Source organism: Amblyomma americanum, chromosome 1 (assembly GCF_052857255.1).
Source record: "Amblyomma americanum isolate KBUSLIRL-KWMA chromosome 1, ASM5285725v1, whole genome shotgun sequence".
In the NCBI taxonomy this organism is placed as follows: domain Eukaryota; kingdom Metazoa; phylum Arthropoda; class Arachnida; order Ixodida; family Ixodidae; genus Amblyomma; species Amblyomma americanum.
This window is the reverse complement of record NC_135497.1, coordinates 179555255-179577351: the sequence shown is the minus strand read 5'-3', so window position 1 is coordinate 179577351 and position 22097 is coordinate 179555255. Positions and strand designations below refer to the sequence as shown.

Sequence of the window (22097 nt, the reverse complement as noted above, 5' to 3'; positions counted from 1 at the left end):
CCTCAACTCTGTTCATATGTGTACGCGTGTCGACTAAATAGCGCATAAAGTAGTTCCGCAGCCTGTTCCTGCCATGGTAAATGCGTTTGAGAGCTTATATATAAGGCCTTCAGTTCACGTACAGGATGCCGTGTAAAGGATATGCGCCGTACAACGCGAACTATTTTTCGTTTCGCAAAGCTTCCGGCACAACGGGGTTCTCTCAACTGGCTGCAGGGGCAAACTCGGCCTCTTCAACTTTCTTTTCTCGGTGCTCGAAATTGGTTTCGCTCGAAAGAACAACGTGCATTCTGCAGCATAATTTTTTCAGTTTTCTAACCTTTCGATTTGTGCGCGTGCGGTCGGTTCTAAAGTTTGAATGTTACCGACCGATTGGAAAACTTTATTTTATCATCATCATCATCAGCGGCAGCAGCCTGACTGTAGCCCCAAGAGGTTAGAGACCTGACTCCAGGGCCTCATTATCTGTTCCAATCGGGGTTGCCTGGTCGATCAGTCTGCGCTGGTCATCCTGGTTTGTGCTCTCGAAACAGTGGCTTCCCATTGGGAGGAAGGGGTTGGGTGTGGGTATGGGAGGTTGGGTTGGGGGTTTGGGTGGGTCATTATCATCATCGTCGTCATCAGCCCAAACTACGCTCACTGCAGGACAAAGGCTTCTCCCATGGCTCTCCAATTATTCCTGTCCTTTGCCAGCTGCGCCCACCTTATGCCTGCAAACCTCTTAATCTCATCCGCCCACCTAACCTTCTGCCAAACGTTGCCAGGTTCAGATTGGGTGGCTATGTGCCAATATATGCATGGTGAACAGCAAGCTATTAACACAGACAATTTGCGCAGAAATTGTTCATCCGGGCAGTGATTTTACTAGGTATAATAATCGATACTTTTGATGGATCATGGAATTCTTTAGTAAATGTGGATTCACAATACGGGCCTCTTGCCGTTCCTTGGTCCGGGCGGCGTTCTGCTTTCGGTGCGTTAGGTATGCACACTGCCCGCGGACAATTGTCTGATGTTGGTGAACGTAGCACGGCGACTGGCCGTGCGTATGCCTAATCCACTTACAGCCGCTTGCTCCGACCTCCAGCACCACAGGTGCTGATAACAGGATTAGACATGCGCATCAAATTTCACTGTGCGACGTTCACCAACATGGCAGCCAAGGATCCGGGGTCCGCCGTCAGAAAAAAGGATATCGGAATTTCTGCTGGAACCCCTGGTGCGCAGATAACCGGGGCCAATGTACCCTGTCCAATCCCCCACCGTGGGTACGTACCATTCAACCAGAGGCCAAAATCATCATCATTATCATCATCATCATCATCAACCGGGGCCAGGCCAGATACGGGCCAGGCGCGAACTCAACGAACTGAAAGGAGAACGTCACGCGAAGCCTGTTTCGCGACACAAAAACTGGTCTCCAGATTTTCTTTTTTGTAATTGTCGAGTTTAACATCTCGAACCGACACATGGGGTATGAGGAACACTGCAGTGGAGGGCTGCAGAATAATGTAGCCCAAATGGGGATCTTTAACATGCGCCACTTGTCGCTGCAGCACACGGGCATTTTTGTATTACGCCTCCATCGAAATATGGCCGCCGCGGCAGGAATCGAACTGGCGACCTTGGTATCAACAGACGACCGCCAAAGGCACTGCGGCGTCTCCGATATGGGGTTCATTGTGTAAACAGACCTTAACATAACGTAAGAGGAACAAAATTAGAGCCTTCCTCAATAGCCATGGATATCCGCATACCTAGTGTACAAAACTAAGAGAAAAATGCTTGCATTTGAGCCTTCTCCGTGCTGTGCATCAAAACAGGTGTTTAAAAACACTTCCTGTGAATTAAACATCAGGCCCCAGCAGCAAAACAGACAATTCCTTACCAGCATTTGTAACGGTGGCAAGCTGAGTGCGATTTGGTACGGGCCTCCTTACGCTCGAAATTGTTCATTAACTGGATTAAATATGCTGAGGATTTTTTGTGACAGCATGACTGTGACCCCTATCTCGCGAAATTCAGTACATACAATTTTAACAGCTTTTCAGAGTATGTTGCACAGCTTGCGCGTTGCTTCCCGCGTTAAGGCTTCCAAGATGCCCGCAGCATCGAGCAGGCGTTTCCATTACGCTCGTTCAACCAGGATCTGTTGTAACGATACTCACGCATTGTAAAAACGAAGTGAGTACACAAAAAGAGACGCGACTACAGTGAGGAGAGCACTGGATTTGTCGTAATGTCTTCCCTTCTGCCGTAACATGGGCTTACGTTTTGCGCTTGTATATTTACAAATGCGACACCTACCCCAAACCCGATCTGCGCTGAATAATAATAATAATTGTTTTTTTTGGGGAAAGGAAATGGCGCAGTATCTGTCTCATATATCGTTGGACACCTGAACCGCGCCGTAAGGGAAGGAATAAAGGAGGGAGTGAAAGAAGAAATGAATAGGTGCCGTAGTGGAGGGCTCCGGAATAATCTCGACCACCTGGGGTTCTTTAACGTGCACTGACATCGCACAGCACACGGGCGCCTTAGCGTTTTTCCTCCATAAAAACGCAGCCGCCGCGGTCGGGTTCGAACCCGGGAACTCCGGATCAGTAGTCGAGCGCCCTAACCACTGAGCCACCGCGGCGGGCACCTGCACTGAAGGAGTAGGTGATTTGTAGTCAACCGTGTTTGGTTGTCGTTGGTCTCGCAAGGTTAATGACTAACTCCCATAAAGAGGGATCAGCTCAGAATCCGGCGAAGGCCAAGAAGTGCGTAAAAAGTGTGCCTTATATTATTTAAAGGAAATTTGAGTTTTTAGAGATGAACACATCGCGGAACGTCGCAAACCTCGTCTTCCTCATCTTTGGGTGAATCATGAGCTTGCCGTTAAAAAATATAAACACTGATCGAACTGTTCGTTTATGCGGTTGAATGTAAGTAAATAAATGTTATTTGACTCATTCATTCGTTGTGCTTACCCAAATGAAGCTTTAGAATTTGCATACGCTCGGAGTGCCTTGTGCTTGTAAGTAAATGGAACGAGGAAAACTCTACGGACGAGGATGATGAGCGCAGTGTAGGTCGTAATTTCTAATCTGTAGCATATTTCCTTGCCCCATGTGATGCCTAGCATTTCCTGTATGCTGAGAAAGAATTTGATATATATATATATATATATATATATATATATATATATATATATATATATATATATATATATATATATATATAGCAAGCGGCTCTTTTAGGGGGAGGGGCAGAAATTCTGTAACATATACTATTGTTTCTGGTATACAGTCTGCGAGTTATACATGCTAAAAAATTTATATTTTGCGCTTTGCGGACCATCTGTATATATGCACTGCACAGCATTTTTTCCTTTTCAGCATCGCTGAATGTGGCACAAAGTTCGCGAAGCTTACTCTATTGCCACGTTTTGTGATACTTGAACTGCGCCAAATATAATTTTATGTGCTGTTCGCACGCCTGATTCTGATAGTGTATGTAACGAGTGCGGAAAGTCTAGTATTTTTTTTTCTCATCAGCCTTCTCCAGACTCATACGTTCCAGAACCCAGGTATGTGTAGTCTTTATTATTCGTCACACTATTCAAATGTGTGCAAGCTATGTCACCACAACGCGGATCTCAACCATATATATTGGAAATGCCCTTTTGCCCCCCTGGAGGGAAAAAATTCTGTCGCTTGACCAATGGGAGGCTCTCCTATTCAGCACCGATCTGATGATTCAGACAAAGGTCGTACAACTGGCCGAAGACGCCGCCACAAGCCAGGACATTCTGGCTGTCGTTTAGGCGAGGGGCCTAAATCCTCTCAAACTGTTGGAAATAAATGTTTTACAATCCATATGCAGCCAAAATTGTGTGTTGCGGACTATACACTGCGTGCGGACTGTATACCGGATATTACGGTAAGGCGATAAAAATGCAACGAGTTCCACTCCAGTAGTGCACGAGTTGTCGCCGAATTTCGCGTTACACTGCCGCGACCTGGATGCTATTTGACCACGAAAATCCTCGCAGTCGCCGACGGCAACAGATGGCACAGATCCTTGACAGTAACCTCGACTCGCAGACAATCAGTCGTAATTACACCAGCGGTAGCCCCATCGAGAAGGCTTCCCAAATATTCCGCCATGGGGTACCAGCTGAGAACCACTTACCATGACATGGGCTCTACACACCGGGAATCAAATCACGAACGCCACAGCTCGCGGTCATAAAACCAAGCGGTAGTCGACGAAATGGGAACCTATCCTGTAATGAAAACGTACTACGGAGACATACTTGAGCCCCTCGGGGACATCAGGAAGCGCTTTCCTACCTGCCATGCAAAACTTGGAATGATCACTTAAGCTCCGCCCTAAGGGTATAACGCGGTAATGCAATCGGTTAATTACCGTATATGCAGACGGTCGTTCTCTACTTTGCATCCAAAAATACCTGGGCATTCTACCTGGGCAATCAAGAGCTTGCGATTTTTCACTCGCAACACCGAAAACACGAACATCGGTACTGGATTTTCGGGTGAACGGGGCCTTTACCGCTATCGCGTTAAGAGCTGGTGATGCTGACGCTAAACTGCTATAGAGACAAAAAGCTGTTTACCCCAGGCCCTAGCCGGAAAATTCGCTCCCGCCTCCAACCATAGGGCTTTCAGATCACGAAATCTCGCGTGGCTTCCAAAGCACCTACCCTCCGTTTCTGTGGACACCACGCTAAGGGATTCTGAATCAATAGCGCAGAATTCAACACGGACAATGTTCGTTGAGTGTTAAGGGTTGAGGGCTCCTCACAGTGGCGAATCGCCAAAGCCTTTGACGACGAACCTTTCTGCGCAGCGTCCCGGGTTAGGGCTATGCCGCTCACAGAAGGACGAGATATGGGCCTTGTGGTTCGATCGCTACAGGTTCAGCAGCCCCGAGGAGCTGGACTATTGCTGAACAATTGGTCAAGCAGCCTCAAATGCCACTTGATGTCCTGTCGGCGTCTTCTCAACGTGTTTTCCTTCCAATTAGAAGAGCCTCTCAAGGAAAGTGATTCGATCGTCCTAGTATTGACGAAGATCCCGTTCCTGAAATTTTTGTTCAAGATCGTAAAAATGTGAGACAAAAGATGATGGCTAGATAATACGCCAAAAACCTCAGTCAAGTAACACTGAGAATAAGCAAAATGTATTCTCCGTAGCGATGTTCTACAAACCGGCTCGTCTCATATCTGTTTCGACAGCACAGAGAATTTGCCACATCATCAGACAGGAAGTATCCGAGAACAATAATAGCTCATCAAAACTTGTTTTCCTTAAGATCACCTTGCGCTCGCTCTAAAAGTGGTTCGATGAGAAGATTTTAACAGATTTTAGAGATTCGTCAAAATGCCGAAAACGCAAGTCACACGGCTATTTACAGATGTGCGCACATTGCAATACAGTAAGGTTTAGCTGCTCTGCGTGACCATCCTTGTGACGCAGTCCGGGCCTACGACATAACTAAAGTGCACAAGCACCTGGCTCAAAAAGAAGGATCCATGACAAACAAACACTTTATTGTAAACCAAAAAAAAGGCACTGCACACAAACTAGGCCTCTGCCTGGGTCTCCTCGAATTCCCCCTCGTCCTCATCTGGGGCCTCCTGGTACTGTTGGTATTCTGACACCAGTTCGTTCAAGTTGAACTCTGCCTCGGTGAACTCCAACTCGTCCATGCCCTCTCCGGTGTACCAGTGCAGAAAGGCCTTGCGGCGGAACATAGCTGAAAAAATAATAATATATCAAGCAGGCGGGGTCACACTCCTAGAACTGTCCCCGAAAATGCGCTGTTCCAGAAAATCGACAGCAATGGGTACCTACAATGAAAGCATGTGCTTTTAAGAAGCACTTTCAAATCAAACACGATGGTCACCTGTAAACTGCTCGGAGATCCGCCTGAAAAGCTCTTGAATGGCTGTGCTGTTCCCAATGAAAGTAGCCGACATCTTCAGACCTCGAGGCGGTATGTCACAGACAGCTGTCTTTACATTGTCCGGGATCCATTCAACGAAGTGACTCGACTGCTTGTTCTGGATGTTGAGCATCTGGTCATCGACTTCCCGCATGCTCATTCGGCCTCTGAAGACTGCAGCAACTGTCAGGTAACGACCGTGGCGGGGGTCGCAAGCAGCCATCATGTTTTTGGCATCGAACATCTGTTGCGTCAGCTCCGGCACAGTCAGAGCCCGGTACTGCTGGCAGCCGCGGGACGTGAGTGGAGCAAAGCCAGTCATGAAGAAGTGGAGGCGAGGGAAGGGCACCATGTTAACGGCCAGCTTGCGAAGATCAGCATTCAGCTGCCGAGGAAATCTGTGAGGAATGGGACGGTGCTTGATTAGAAGCCCGCTTAATTCACAAGGGGAGAGAGAATTTATGTTGGGCGCTCTTGTTTGGAAGCAGTCAGAACAAGATTGTGGTAAGATTATGGAGCAGCTACAATGGTCAGTGGAGGCATCTTGTAGAATGTCGCGATTGTTGCCGCTGTTCATTCAAAGCTTTTGAATATCGGGTCATCAAATTTGAAATTCAGTTCTCTTCACGCCAGTGCAGACAACGAAGCCCAATGAAAGAACGAACTCATGGAAATTTCAGAAGTGACATAGTTTACACTTTGCCAGTCTGTTCTAGAGAACATTGAAACTGCATGCCTCTTATTTGCCTCAGCCAAATTACAACGGCGGAGAAGCAAACCAGCCCCAGTCAGATAACAAGATTTCTTCTGTTGCTGTTTCGATTCATTGGCAAAATCACAAAAAAATAAAAATGGATTCTTCACATGGTCACTGCTTCGTATCCAGCTTCAAAGGTTATACAAATTACTACATTAGGAAAACATCGATGGGTATTAACTTCACCGGTCTGCCGGTTGTCGTGGCACTTTAAAATTATGTGATCGTTCTGCAGGCCCTAAAACACCATCCCCCAACAATGGCAACCAGTATTCCATACTGACTGCTCAGCAGGCTAATGTGGCTCCCAACTTCCTCAGAAAGTGCCACTATTTATCGAAGAAAAAATTCCATACCAAAACGTGGGAATTTGTATTCCCTTTTCCCGAAGAGAAAACGGGGATAAATGATTTCACTGTACGTGAGGCTTTATATAAAGGTCCTGTACTCTAGGATTAAGGAGCTGAACGAGATAAATGTGCGCTTTATAAATGAGAAACAGTTCAATAAGCATTCTCCACTGACACACACCTAAATTATTTCCAAGAGATTTGAGATGTTTGCTTTGTGAACAGAGTAGTTTTTAATCATTTACAGCGCGAGGCCTTAATTTACCTTTTCGCCTCATGAGTTTCTGAGGTACAGTGGTTAAACACGGACATTTTATTCCCAATGTGTGCAATCGCATGCCATAGATTAGGCGCCACTCCATTATTCCCGACGACAGCCGCCTTCTCGTTATTGCTGCCGTTGCCAAATTCACTTTCCTTGAAGTGCTTTTCAAAGCTTCCTTGAGCAGCTGCTTGGCTGGCTATAGCAGTTGCGGTGTTTGTTAGTTTTTATGCGGACGGTGAGGGTGCTTTTATTTGCTTTCTTGCTCGTCATTGTGTTTTCTGAAAATATCGCCACCACATGCACTTTATACATGGAGATTAGCTGTAGTGTATTACTCTAAATATTTTGTAAAAGACCTTAGCGACCGCAGTCTTTGCAGTGCTTGTTCCATAATGAACCGATCACTACCGTCGGAACTAGCAATTCGGCGGATGCTGTCGACCTCTTTGGGCTCTTTATAAACATGCATGAGGCGCTTAAGTTACCCCTTGAACGAAGCTGCGAAATACTTACCTCAGGCATGTGGTCACACCCGACATCGTTGCAGAAACCAAGTGGTTAAGGTCTCCGTAGGTGGGAGTCGTGAGCTTAAGCGTCCGGAAGCAGATGTCGTAGAGTGCTTCGTTGTCGATGCAGTAGGTCTCGTCGGTGTTTTCCACAAGCTGATGCACTGACAAAGTAGCATTGTAGGGCTCGACGACAGTGTCCGAAACCTAGAGGTAGCCGCAGGAAGAGAATGAGAACTTTGTGCATAACGACTAATCATCAAAATTCAAGGAAGACGCCTTATAAAGCAAGGCCAAAATGTCATGTTTGATTTGTTTCAAAGATGCTGAAATTGGGTCCTGCAGATAATGTCACACACCTTTGGAGAGGGCACTACACTGTAGGTGTTCATGATGCGATCGGGGTACTCTTCACGGATCTTCGAGATGAGCAGTGTGCCCATGCCAGATCCAGTACCACCGCCCAGGGAGTGGGTCAGCTGGAATCCCTGCAGGCAGTCACAGGATTCCGCTTCCTTGCGCACAACGTCGAGCACCGAGTCCACTAGTTCAGCACCCTCGGTGTAGTGGCCCTTGGCCCAATTGTTGCCAGCGCCATTCTGACCTGAAGGGGCGGGTTGTGAAAGGCGTATACTTGCACAAACTGTATCCTGAAGAAAATCAGTACTGGAATAGGCAATAAAGGCAAGCCACTCAGAGACAGAGATCTCCACCGAGGCACTCTTTGTAAACATAGAGGGTGATGGCTGCGTTGTGAGTAGACGCACGACCTGGACAACATTATCATTCGTCATCATCTGCAAAACGCGGCACCTACAAAGCCATAACCTTCATCGCCTTCTCGGTTTGGCGGAGATCCCGGAAGGTTATTTTGAAATAAGAGATGCTTTTCGGGATTTGATAAAAGAAATTAATGTTGTCGCACGAAGGAGTAGCATATCTGTATTGGACCACGAGATTCCGATTCGCATCTGTCTAGGGTCAGATTTGAAATTTTTGCTTGTTGTTCAGGGTCTGCAGTCTGCTGCATCACACTATCCTTGTCCATTTTGTCGAGCAAACCCACAGACAAGGTGCTCAGTTCTGACAAGTAACAGGAGCTTTAATGAGCCTCCTTTGATCCGCACTCTCGAGAACATGAAAGCTGATTGCTGCGCAGAGGCGAACGGGATGAAAAACGTGCCATTGTTTAACTTCGGCTCTAATTTAGTAATTCCTGATGTATTGCACATGAAGTTAAGAATAGTTAACTGCCTTGTAGATGGATTGCTTTCAGAAGCAGAAGACAGATTACCGTGAAAAAGTCCGCAACCCACGTTGTATGACCATACACGTTCAGGACATCGTTGACGCCATAAATAACTGTGGGATTAAATTTCACGTCTGGGAAACCAATGAAGGAAACAAGGGAAAAACATTCACGTCGGTATCGGGGGGCGATTGTGAGCGCCTGCTGAAAGCTTTGCCTGAAAAACTGGCCGGGAAATTGCACCCTCAAACAGAGGAATAAACTTTGCTCCTTTGGAAGCTTATGCGGAGAATTTTGTACCACCTGGAAAATGATATTGAAGGTCGCTGCATAGAAAGAGAAACCTCAGAATTATTTCACACGTTCTTAGAATTAGGGGCCCAAGGTTGCAAAGGCTATGGTGGCGATAGAGTTACGCCGTACATTCATATTCTGGCGCACCACGCTTCCGCAAAGCACGAAAGGTTCAATTGCCTTGGTTGAATTTCAAGCCAAGGGTTAGAGGAAAAAACGACGTCCTAGAGCATCTACACCATGGGAAGTCTAACATGTGGAATGCAGCCGCTGACGCTCTCAAGCTGGCGAAAAGGCTTGAAGTGAGTGAGAATATCAGACTAAGCCGTGCATATAAAAAGCGGGACCAAGAGTACTGGTTTGAGGGACGTATTCAAGAGACACGGGCGAAGAGGCTACGCTGTGCAGATGAAAAAGTGAGCGAAGGAAACTGTCTACAAAATGTGGACGACATGAATGAAGGAGAATTGCGCACGGAGCTTCGGGCTATGGGAATGTCGACGAAAGTCAAATCAATAGAAAAACTTCGCAACCTTGTAAGGAAAGAAAGAGAAAAGCAATGATTGTAGTCATAGGAGGAGGTAACTGTTATGTGGTGAGATGTGCCTTTTAGTTTTGCGTGTTTCCTCCTGTATTTATAGTGCTGTGTTGTACCTCTAGTTTAGAAAGTGCATCACTGCTTGAAGATGAAGAGTAATGTTCCTGATGCCTTATGTAACCTGCTTCTAAAGGAGTGTTTGGTGTGTACTAAAAATAGTGTATTTGTATTATGTGACTGTTTACCTGCCATATATGCCCTGAGCAATTTTTTGGTGTAATATAAATGTGATATGTGTGTTTTGTAAGTATTCCCGTTGTCACTTTTAAACTGATCTTTTGGCTTGTCTTTTGCGTAAAAAAATTCTTTTATGTAAACAAACCATGGATAACAGATTTATAACGCAATCAGTACAGCTAGAAAAAGTACTTGGGGGGGTGTGCTTTGAAAATGAACATGCACACACGCCTTTAAGTTCTGCGGGGCAGCAGGAAAAAATTTTGCAGCGAATTTAAGAAAACTGATTGGTCGTATCGGGCGTAGATCATATGATACTGGCATCAAGTGCACAATGCGCACAAACAGGCTCGAGAAAAGTGACGACAGCAGTACTACGCACATTCAATGCCATCGTTTATGTTCATTTGTATGTCCTTCTTTGCTGACTCATTTTGTTTGGCAACCGATTAAAAGTTTGCCTTGTTCTTTATTCTTTTCGCAAAGTGTTGCTTCTTTTGTATGCCATGTTGCTGTGAAGTGTGTTTAGTTATATTCATATTCGTTACGTTTGGAGTGCATCGTTCTGGTTGTACATGTAACATGAACACAAGGTAATCACGCTATGTGATTCTGACTGTACACATTCTGTTTCCAAATGTTGTATAAAAAGTGTATAATAAAATATTTTATGTCGGCACTATAGCCCTTGTCCTTGCCTTTTTGCGGGGAAGTTATAACCCTTCCGCACCAGCTATCAGATAGTGTGACAAGTGCAAGTTTATTGACAGCGACGCCATGAAAATAGACCTATTACATTTGCTCGATTTCCTCCCCAAGGTGCAAAGGAGAAAAGAAATATAATCTCCAGTGCTTCGAATATTACTGTAAACGTAACAGATCACTTCCCATGAGTGTTATCGTTATGAAGGCTTCCCCTTCATTCATGGTAATTTGCTGACATTGTGCTTTCCGCTACGTGCTATAATGACATCCCCGCCTGCTATAATGACATCCCCGCCTATTTGATATTCTCATTAACTTTGTAACATAGAATACAATTCGTGACTTATATTATTGGTATACATTCCTTTTTAGCGTCTGGTTATTTTTGTTGCGCTCTACCTCTCTATTACAATTGTATTTGGTTTGATTTACCAAACGCTGCTGCTTCCAAAGTAAGCGATAGTATTGTTCAGTGCAGTATAATTAGTTTTTCACCTGACCACAGAAATCAAAGCTGCTGCAGGCAGAGTAACCTGGGAACTGGGAAAAGCTACAATGAAATTATACAAATTAGTTCCATTACAGGCTATGAGGGACAGCGCACTGGAGCGCTTCGAACTAATTCGACCCCCCGGGGGTAAACAGCCGGAGCGTTGTTGCATTTCGCGTACGCTGAAATGTGGGCATAGCGGCTGGGTCCTGAGCCGGCCTCACATCACCCGGCACCCTGTGCAAGACTTTGCCACCCCCCCACCCGCCCCTCTCTCTCTCTTTGAATGTATTTGTGGGGGTGTTTCTCTTGATTTTTATTGGCCGTCCTAACGGGGGGCACTTCTAGTTTTCATTCTTTTAACAGTCTCAATGTAGTATTTGTACTGGCGTGGGCAGGACACTTAGTTGTTTTTTATTTTTCTTCCCCCTCTAATTTATACCCCTTGACATCCTTTGATCTTGCTATTGGCGGTCAATTTTTTACACGTTTTCATAGCATTTTGAAGAAGATGAATCTTAAAAGCATGCTGCTTGCGATAACGCAACTCATCTATTATACTGGTGAAAAAGAAAAATTTATTGCTTAAAATTATTACAGCCCAGCCTCAAAGGACAGATGCAAACGTTCTTCAAAGGAGGCTGTCAAGACAGTCGCTTCAGACGATTGATATGACATCGCGACTAACCCTGTTAATCCGTGGTTAACCCTCTTGCACCTGGCGGCCCCTTGCGATGTCACTCTGGGAGGTGCGGGAGAATTAAATGCGATATCATGACAATCGGCCGACGAAGCAGCGTAGCAGCGACTGGCAGCGTAGCGGCTGGCAGTGCCGCAAACTGCGACAGCCACCATATTTACCATTTATATATACCGCTATGAAATGCTTCCTTGATGACGTCCATGTAAAAGCGCTTTTACGTAGCCCAGAAGTGGACACAATTAAATTCACCAATTTGTTTGCAAAAATGAAAAAAAGTTGGCGGTATCTTGCGGTATCTTTAAAAGCGAAGTTTCGTACCTCAAAAGCGAAGCCTCACTTTTTCAGTTGTGTTACACAGGATGGATCCCGGCAATACATCATGCATGCATATTACAGAAGTCGGAATGAAAGAACAGCAAAAAAAAGTCGCCAATAGCTGCAGCAATAAAAGTATGAATAGTGATCATGCGTGAAATTTTTCATTCATACATTCATACAAATATATTTTCTATAGAAACGAGCACATTTATTAAAATTAGTTGACCAAAACAAAAGGTTCTGAACCCAGGTTAGAACTCTAAGTGCAAACTCGAGTCACCATATTCGGACAACGCTAGAGTCACTAATTTGAAAGCATTACAGGTGAACGTGACAGTAACAACCTGAACGTCTATCTAGACGCTATTTGCTTCTAGACTCCGAATTCTGTGTTCGGCCCGACAACAGCTGAACAGCTTCAGAATGTTTCTGAGTAAAGCTGTATCAAATTTTCTTAAATAAGTATTAAAAGAATAAACTTAAACATTTATATCCGCGAATACATTTTAATGTCGGCCGTTTGAATGCCGCTACGCTCTTTAAAAGTAACAAGAATAGCTAAAATTCAGGCGAGCTAGCTCTTATACCCTAATATATTATGATCACACGCCCCAATAAACTTTTTAGATAATAGCAAAGGGCTGACAATTTGCAAAGTCTCTCCACGACAAGCATATATGAACAGCCACGAATATTTTATGTAGCTGCGTTAATGCATGGTCATCGTAACAACCTTCTTTATTTAAAGTTCCGGTCGAGACACTGGGTTTGAGCTCTGACATGTTTTCTTGTCTGCAAGGCAAAAGTCACCCGATAAAAAGGTAAGCGTCGAAATGGACGCAACTTCAGCAGTCCGAACCATTTCTGCAGCGTAGCACGGTGCCGGGCGCCATCTTTCATATTTTAGGCAATATCACGTTTCAATTAAAAGGCCTCAGGAAGCTTCTCGATCAAAGCTATGCCAGATCGTTGCACACCATTTTAAACACCATATATTTGGGTACCTAAAGCTGGGAAGCATTTTCGATATCTATCCGTGTTACGGTGCTATACAGTTTCAAAGTCTGGAAAAATGCCAAACTTTGGCCCCCTCCCGTAGGCAGCATCGTATATTATTCAAACGCGCTGGGAAGCTCGTGTATTAATAGCACAGGACAGAAACTTCGGCACATTCCTCAGCTAAATGTATATTACACAAATCCCCGAAGCATTTTTGTAGGTGATTTTGTTCACATTTTACGACTTTTTTGTACCCCTTCCCATTCAGTTACGCTCCCTGTTGCCGCCACTGCCGGTAGATGGCACAAGTAGTAGATGTCCCAGAAAGCTGGGCATGAAAGAAAGCCATGTCCTGGGCGGAAAAAACAATACCTATGCTGCGTGGTGGAGGTAGCGAGAAGAGAGATAAACAACGCTCAACACAGTTGAAGTTAACAGCTTGCGGAAGTTCCCGATAATGCGACGGGTGAAAGAAGTTGAAAATATATGTTCACGTCTGCAAACAATTCAACAAGTCATGACTCGCATTGTACTAGGCTACAGAACACAATCTCTCCAGCGAGTCCCTATGTAAAACGGGTGACAAATGACAATACCAGTTGTTGGGCGAGTTGGTGCTGACGATGATCCATAACAGCGCGACAGACGGGACAGAGAAGAGGAGACACAACACACAGCGCTGTGTGTTGTGTCTCCTCTTCTTTGTCCCGTCTGTCGCGCTGTTATGGATCATGACAAATGACATGAACACAGGGGAGGGAGAACCGCCAGTTGTGCTCATATCCTGTGTTATATCTGTCTGTAATATTTTGTTTTATGCCGGATTGTCCCCGCAGACGGCCGCCTTCCTTCCTTGTGTAATGCGCCACCTTTGCGTTTTGCTGAGTGATGTGGTGTTGTGTCAAATGCGGATGGAATATTTTGTAGCGAGAGCTACGCTAGGCTATAGCCAGCGGCCCATTTCGGGTAAGCGTGTCTAGTCACTACTGCGCTTGAGCCACTAGTTGCACCGAGCAATAGGTGTTCCGCCGCTGCGTCGCGCCACACCTTTCCTTAAATTCGATTTTCATGTTTTCTTTTTTCTGGTTTCCATCCCGCCTTTATCCATTCGATCTAGTGTCCACCGAGACATATGAGACAGTTGCTGCTCCATTTCCTTTCCTAAAAAAAAATGAGCCGCCGGCGCTCATTTGGTGCATTGGTGTTGACAACGTAGAGGCCGTTCATTTTTACGAAAGGAAAGGCGCACAACTGGCTCCCTGGGTCAGTGGACACCTCACTTTCGCTTTCATGCAACATGGCGTTGGCATGCAACTCGAAAAAAATAATGTGGATTAGCTCAGTTAATCTAGGGTATACAAAGCGAAAGGTGTCGGCGTTCACTGTGTTCTTGGCGTTGACGATGTTCTAGACGACGATGGAGTTGTACAAAGGAAGGGCGCATAACTGGCTGCCTGGATATGCGGACGCCTCATTCGTGATTTGATGCACGTGGCAGTGGTGGGAGAGAGATGGGGCCTGAATGCAATAGCGCTGACAGCGTTGTGGCTGACATGCGGCACTGCAGCAATAGCTAGGCCGCTGCGTTCGTTTGCTGATCAATATCTCGCGATCAACCATTAACTGCGTGCCACCTCCAAGGGTGGCAGGGAGGGCACGCTGCCTATCCAGTGTGGGGAACCCACGTGCATGAATGCGAGATTTAGGTCTCCACTGACCCACGGAGCCGGTTTTGCGCCGCGGTGGCTCAGTGGTTAGGGCGCTCGGCTACTGATCCGGAGTTCCCGGGTTCGAACCCGACAGCGGCGGCTGCATTTTTATGGTGGAAAAACGCTAAGGCGCCCGCGTCTTGTGCCATGTCAGTGCACGTGAAAGATCCCCAAGTGGTCGAAATTATTCCGGAGCCCTCCACTACGGCACCTCTTTCTTCTTTCACTCCCTCGTTTATCCTTTCCCTTACGACTCGGTTCAGGTGTCCAACGATATACGGGACAGATACTGCGCAATTTCCTTTCCCCAAAAACCAATTATTACATTTATTATTACGTCATTCCTTTCGTGAAAATGAACGGCCTTTTCAAAGTTGTCAACGCCAATGAACTATGAACACCGTCGGCTGACTAGTTTTGTTTGGTTTTTGAGGAAAGGAAATGACACAGTAACCGTCTCACATATCTCGGTGGACACCCGAACCGAGCCGTAAAGGAAGCGATAAAGGAGGGAGGGAAAGAAAAAAGAGAAAACTGAAAATTGAAAGTTGGATTTTGAGGAAAGGCGTGGCGCTGCGCAGCGGCGGACACATGTGGCTCGATGCTACTAGTGGCGCATGCTCAGTAGTGACTAGGGAGCGAGAACGAGAGAAATATGCGCGGTGAGCCGCGCGTTGTGACGTTATGTACTTCCTCGGAGCACCGCCACGGCGAAATCGCAAGTTTGCGGCCAGTAAAGCCATCACTTTCAAACCCCATTTGATTGCCTTCCGCACTTTGGATATGCAGCGCGTTCACCCTGCCTCTGTGGTAGGTTGCAGTTGATGATCGCGAGAGGTTGATCACCCAATGAACGCTGCGGCCTATTACTGCAGTGCCGCGTGTCTACCACGAAGTTATCAGGGCTAATGTATGCAGAGACCCACCGCGATGACTCAGTGGTTAGGGCGCTCAGCTACTGCTCCGGAGTTCCCGGGTTCGAACCCGACCGTGGCGGCTGCGTTTTTACTGAGGCAAAACGCTAAGGCGCCCGTAGGCTGTGCGATTTCAGAGCACGTTAAAGATTCCCAGGTGGTCGAAATTATTCCGGAGCCCTCCACTACGACACCTCTTTCTTCCTTTCTTCTTCACTCCCACCCTTATCCCTTCCCTTACAGCGCGGTTCAGGTGTCCAACGATATATGAGACAGATACTGCGCCATTTCCTTTCCCCAAAAACCAATTATTATTAATGTATGCAGCCCACATGTCTTCACCATCGTCACGTACCTCGAAGGGCGAGTGAAGCGTCCACTGACCCGGGGAGCCAGTTTACGCACTTCCTTAAGCGTCTAGAACGGTGTCCACGTCAATGAACACATTGAACGCCGACAGCTTTTGCCTTGTATATCCTCGATTCCAATTCATTTTATTTTCGAAATGGCCCATGTGTTCCCTCTCTCGTAATATGCTCTTTTCACGGCGCACTACATTCTTGATGAACCACCAAGCTTGCGTCTCAATCTTGGCGGCCTAGGTTTCGCAAGGAACTGATGAGAATGTTCATAGATCAAACTCAAATTACTTGATTGCGTGGCTTTATTAAACTGACTGCCACTCGGACTGGATTATACTGAGCGAGGATTCGCTGTGCGTACAGAGATGTGGGTACAAATTTAGCCAGTTGTGCGCTTTAAAGATTAGTCTATACTGTGCGCTCTTGTGGGAGTGTTTATGTAGTAGGTTTTAAGCCGAGAAGCCCCTTACCGAACACAAAGTTATCCGGCCGGAAGAGTTGTCCAAACTGTCCCGAGCGGACGGCGTCCATGGTTCCCGGCTCCAAGTCAACCAGGATGGCCCGAGGCACGTATTTACCTCCTCAAACAAAAAACAAATATCACTTAGCGGCAGCAAAGATACCGTGCAGTTATTACAAGTACCTGCGTCACAACAAAGCCAGTTAAAGAAATGAAAATGGAGCGCGCCAACTGTAGGCGTCATAGCAAATAAAAGCGGCACTACTAGGTCCTTGCGCCACCCTCCGGCCTTTAAACAGCAGATCCAGTTATATTTAATAATAAAATATTTAAATATCTTTCAGCAGAAAAACATAAGGTGAAATGTTGATAGATAAATTGAGATGGATCAAAATGATGTCACTACATTAACGTCCTGTTGCGACTCCTGTTTCGATTCTGTTCCGTATTACTAAAATTACAGTGTCCTATATGGGATTAACATTCCGAATTCTGTACATGGGCTGTCATCAACGCAGTAGTGCCGGCCTCTGGATAAATTTGCACCACCTCGGGTTACTTTACGCGCAATAAGAGCGCAGAACACACGGCTCTTTATGATCTCGCCTCCATAGAAATGCGTCCGCCGAATCATGGATGTCATGATCGAGCCCCTTCCAAATGAAGCACAGCGGCAGTATTAGCAAACATAGAGTTAAAAACTCCTTACAAACTCACTGCAGCAAGAGGAAACGTAGTAGAGGGGAGACGTACTATGTCTTCGTCAAACCTGACGAGGGAATTCAGAACCCGGGTTCGAACCCGACCGCGACGGCTGCGTTTTTATGGAGCGCCCGTGTGCTGTGCGATGTCAGTGCACGTTAAAGATCCCCAGGTGGTGGAAATTATTCCGGAGCCCTCCACTACGGCACCTCTCTCTCCCTTTCTTCTTTTACTCCCACCTTTATCCCTTCCCTTGCGGCGCGGTTCAAGTGTCCGCCGATATATGAGACCGACACTGCGCCATTTCCTTCCCCCAAAACCAATTATTATTATTATTATTAAAAACTCATTCGCGTTGTGAACATTCATTGCCTATGAGAAAAAAGCTTCTGGTCAAGAACCTTCAAGCTAATCCCTGCGGGACATGGGGCAATGCAACCTGAAAAGCTGCAATAGCCTAACATAACGTGCCGCAAGCAGAAGAGGTCACTAGACTTGCACTTCGACCTAACTAGGTTTGCGCGATCGGTTGTAGAATTTAAAGCTTGAAGAGCAAAGGCCTGCCGTTGAAGAAGCTCCATTGACAGGCCAGATGTCAGCTTAACAGCACAAACACCGCTATTAAGGCAGGACCGAGAATAAGGGACAACCATAGACACAGCGTTCGGTTTTGTCTTTCGTTTGCTGTTTCCGTTGAAGTCATGTGCCAAACGGCCCGGAAAATTTCCGTAATGCTTAGCAGTGCGAAACAGCCGCAAGGCAAGATCAACTCGACAGGGAAGCTTAAAAGTGAAATTATCAACCGCAATACAGCCAGATGCGTACCGGAGGCCTCATTGTAGTAGACATTGATGCGCTCCAACTGGAGGTCCGAATCGCCATGGTACGCCCCGCTTGGATCGATGCCATGCTCATCGGAAATCACCTCCCAAAACTGCAGACGGGAAAAGATTTCAGTAATCAGAGTGGCGTCACATCGTGCAGTGGCGGCAGCCAAAGCATATTTAGAGGCTGTAATTCACAGCGAAAGCAACATAACTGCTACAGTTCCACTTGTCAACTGGTTTTTGTAGTCAAATCTTCAACCGCCATCGATTCTCACCCGCCATGTGTCTTGCTGATGGCGGAAACCCGGCAGGGCCTAAGATCACTTGAGGCCTTTGAATTGCATCATACGCGAAAACTAGGTCGTGCGAAAAAAAATTCCGGCAAAGAATCCTCGCCCGTCGCTTTGCGGCAGTCATTTGCCATAAAACTGTTCCATGTCACCTCTCCGCCAAGACCTATTGTCTCGAATTTTTTACAACCGGGAATAAAGTATGAGCTATATGCCATAAAGCAACAACAATATCTCAACGCTCTCAAAGCGCGAGCAGTAATTAAAAGGTCAGAGCGAAAGGAGTGGTCATGAACAAGAGATTCGATGAGCATTAGCTAGGGCTCAACATTGTCCAACGCAAAGAGGCCACAGCTTAGAACGAAAGCAGTACGTCTGGTAAAAGCCGCGACTGCTTTACAGGCGATTGCTTTCGCCCGTATCCTGAAACGAGATTCTAGTACGTGGCGTTTAGGACACAACGTAATCACCAACGTAAAACGCGCCGGGACCGGCACTGGGACAGAATGGCAACCGCGATCCCCTGAGCCGTGAAATAACCCGCGAGGTGGTAGAGGTGGCTTACCTTCGCCCCAATCTGGTTGCCACACTGGCCTGTCTGGATGTGTACTATCTCGCGCATGTTCGATGCCACTCCGAAACTCAGCTGTCAAGATGCCGACTGCCTGCCCGGGTCAAGGGTCCACGTATTTGTAGCCTTGCGCCGCATCAACGCTCACTTCTTCCTCAACTCTGTTCATATGTGTACGCGTGTCGACTAAATAGCGCATAAAGTAGTTCCGCAGCCTGTTCCTGCCATGGTAAATGCGTTTCAGAGCTTATATATAAGGCCTTCAGTTCACGTACAGGATGCCGTGTAAAGGATATGCGCCGTACAACGCGAACTATTTTTCGTTTCGCAAAGCTTCCGGCACAACGGGGTTCTCTCAACTGGCTGCAGGGGCAAACTCGGCCTCTTCAACTTTCTTTTCTCGGTGCTCGAAATTGGTTTCGCTCGAAAGAACAACGTGCATTCTGCAGCATAATTTTTTCAGTTTTCTAACCTTTCGATTTGTGCGCGTGCGGTCGGTTCTAAAGTTTGAATGTTACCGACCGATTGGAAAACTTTATTTTATCATCATCATCATCAGCAGCAGCAGCCTGACTGTAGCCCCAAGAGGTTAGAGACCTGACTCCAGGGCCTCATTATCTGTTCCAATCGGGGTTGCCTGGTCGATCAGTCTGCGCTGGTCATCCTGGTTTGTGCTCTCGAAACAGTGGCTTCCCATTGGGAGGAAGGGGTTGGGTGTGGGTATGGGAGGTTGGGTTGGGGGTTTGGGTGGGTCATTATCATCATCGTCGTCATCAGCCCAAACTACGCTCACTGCAGGACAAAGGCTTCTCCCATGGCTCTCCAATTATTCCTGTCCTTTGCCAGCTGCGCCCACCTTATGCCTGCAAACCTCTTAATCTCATCCGCCCACCTAACCTTCTGCCAAACGTTGCCAGGTTCAGATTGGGTGGCTATGTGCCAATATATGCATGGTGAACAGCAAGCTATTAACACAGACAATTTGCGCAGAAATTGTTCATCCGGGCAGTGATTTTACTAGGTATAATAATCGATACTTTTGATGGATCATGGAATTCTTTAGTAAATGTGGATTCACAATACGGGCCTCTTGCCGTTCCTTGGTCCGGGCGGCGTTCTGCTTTCGGTGCGTTAGGTATGCACACTGCCCGCGGACAATTGTCTGATGTTGGTGAACGTAGCACGGCGACTGGCCGTGCGTATGCCTAATCCACTTACAGCCGCTTGCTCCGACCTCCAGCACCACAGGTGCTGATAACAGGATTAGACATGCGCATCAAATTTCACTGTGCGACGTTCACCAACATGGCAGCCAAGGATCCGGGGTCCGCCGTCAGAAAAAAGGATATCGGAATTTCTGCTGGAACCCCTGGTGCGCAGATAACCGGGGCCAATGTACCCTGTCCAATCCCCCACCGTGGGTACGTACCATTCAACCAGAGGCCAAAATCATCATCATTATCATCATCATCATCATCAACCGGGGCCAGGCCAGATACGGGCCAGGCGCGAACTCAACGAACTGAAAGGAGAACGTCACGCGAAGCCTGTTTCGCGACACAAAAACTGGTCTCCAGATTTTCTTTTTTGTAATTGTCGAGTTTAACATCTCGAACCGACACATGGGGTATGAGGAACACTGCAGTGGAGGGCTGCAGAATAATGTAGCCCAAATGGGGATCTTTAACATGCGCCACTTGTCGCTGCAGCACACGGGCATTTTTGTATTACGCCTCCATCGAAATATGGCCGCCGCGGCAGGAATCGAACTGGCGACCTTGGTATCAACAGACGACCGCCAAAGGCACTGCGGCGTCTCCGATATGGGGTTCATTGTGTAAACAGACCTTAACATAACGTAAGAGGAACAAAATTAGAGCCTTCCTCAATAGCCATGGATATCCGCATACCTAGTGTACAAAACTAAGAGAAAAATGCTTGCATTTGAGCCTTCTCCGTGCTGTGCATCAAAACAGGTGTTTAAAAACACTTCCTGTGAATTAAACATCAGGCCCCAGCAGCAAAACAGACAATTCCTTACCAGCATTTGTAACGGTGGCAAGCTGAGTGCGATTTGGTACGGGCCTCCTTACGCTCGAAATTGTTCATTAACTGGATTAAATATGCTGAGGATTTTTTGTGACAGCATGACTGTGACCCCTATCTCGCGAAATTCAGTACATACAATTTTAACAGCTTTTCAGAGTATGTTGCACAGCTTGCGCGTTGCTTCCCGCGTTAAGGCTTCCAAGATGCCCGCAGCATCGAGCAGGCGTTTCCATTACGCTCGTTCAACCAGGATCTGTTGTAACGATACTCACGCATTGTAAAAACGAAGTGAGTACACAAAAAGAGACGCGACTACAGTGAGGAGAGCACTGGATTTGTCGTAATGTCTTCCCTTCTGCCGTAACATGGGCTTACGTTTTGCGCTTGTATATTTACAAATGCGACACCTACCCCAAACCCGATCTGCGCTGAATAATAATAATAATTGTTTTTTTTGGGGAAAGGAAATGGCGCAGTATCTGTCTCATATATCGTTGGACACCTGAACCGCGCCGTAAGGGAAGGAATAAAGGAGGGAGTGAAAGAAGAAATGAATAGGTGCCGTAGTGGAGGGCTCCGGAATAATCTCGACCACCTGGGGTTCTTTAACGTGCACTGACATCGCACAGCACACGGGCGCCTTAGCGTTTTTCCTCCATAAAAACGCAGCCGCCGCGGTCGGGTTCGAACCCGGGAACTCCGGATCAGTAGTCGAGCGCCCTAACCACTGAGCCACCGCGGCGGGCACCTGCACTGAAGGAGTAGGTGATTTGTAGTCAACCGTGTTTGGTTGTCGTTGGTCTCGCAAGGTTAATGACTAACTCCCATAAAGAGGGATCAGCTCAGAATC

General features: G+C 46.7%; 1 protein-coding gene across 1 annotated transcript; it reads right to left on the bottom strand.

The window, feature by feature from the left end:
- Window positions 1–5536: 5536 nt before the first annotated feature.
- LOC144093843 (tubulin beta-4 chain-like) lies at window positions 5537–19378 on the bottom strand. Its single transcript, XM_077627567.1, has 7 exons — window positions 19193–19378; window positions 18336–18444; window positions 16819–16929; window positions 8190–8434; window positions 7838–8037; window positions 5914–6350; window positions 5537–5763 (listed from the first exon to the last, which is right to left on the bottom strand). Exons 1-7 carry the CDS (start codon window positions 19247–19249, stop codon window positions 5591–5593), a joined length of 1332 nt encoding a protein of 443 aa, XP_077483693.1. The 5' UTR covers window positions 19250–19378; the 3' UTR covers window positions 5537–5590.
- Window positions 19379–22097: the final 2719 nt, after the last annotated feature.

Coding starts and splice junctions, on each gene's coding strand:
- LOC144093843 (XM_077627567.1), bottom strand. CDS start 19,249: ATGCGCGAGATAGTACACATCCAGACAGGCCAGTGTGGCAACCAGATT. Junction 18,445..19,192: donor GCAACCAGATTGGGGCGAAG/GTAAGCCACCTC, acceptor TCCCGTCTGCAG/TTTTGGGAGGTGATTTCCGA. Junction 5,764..5,913: donor GATCTCCGAGCAGTTTACAG/GTGACCATCGTG, acceptor TTATTTTTTCAG/CTATGTTCCGCCGCAAGGCC.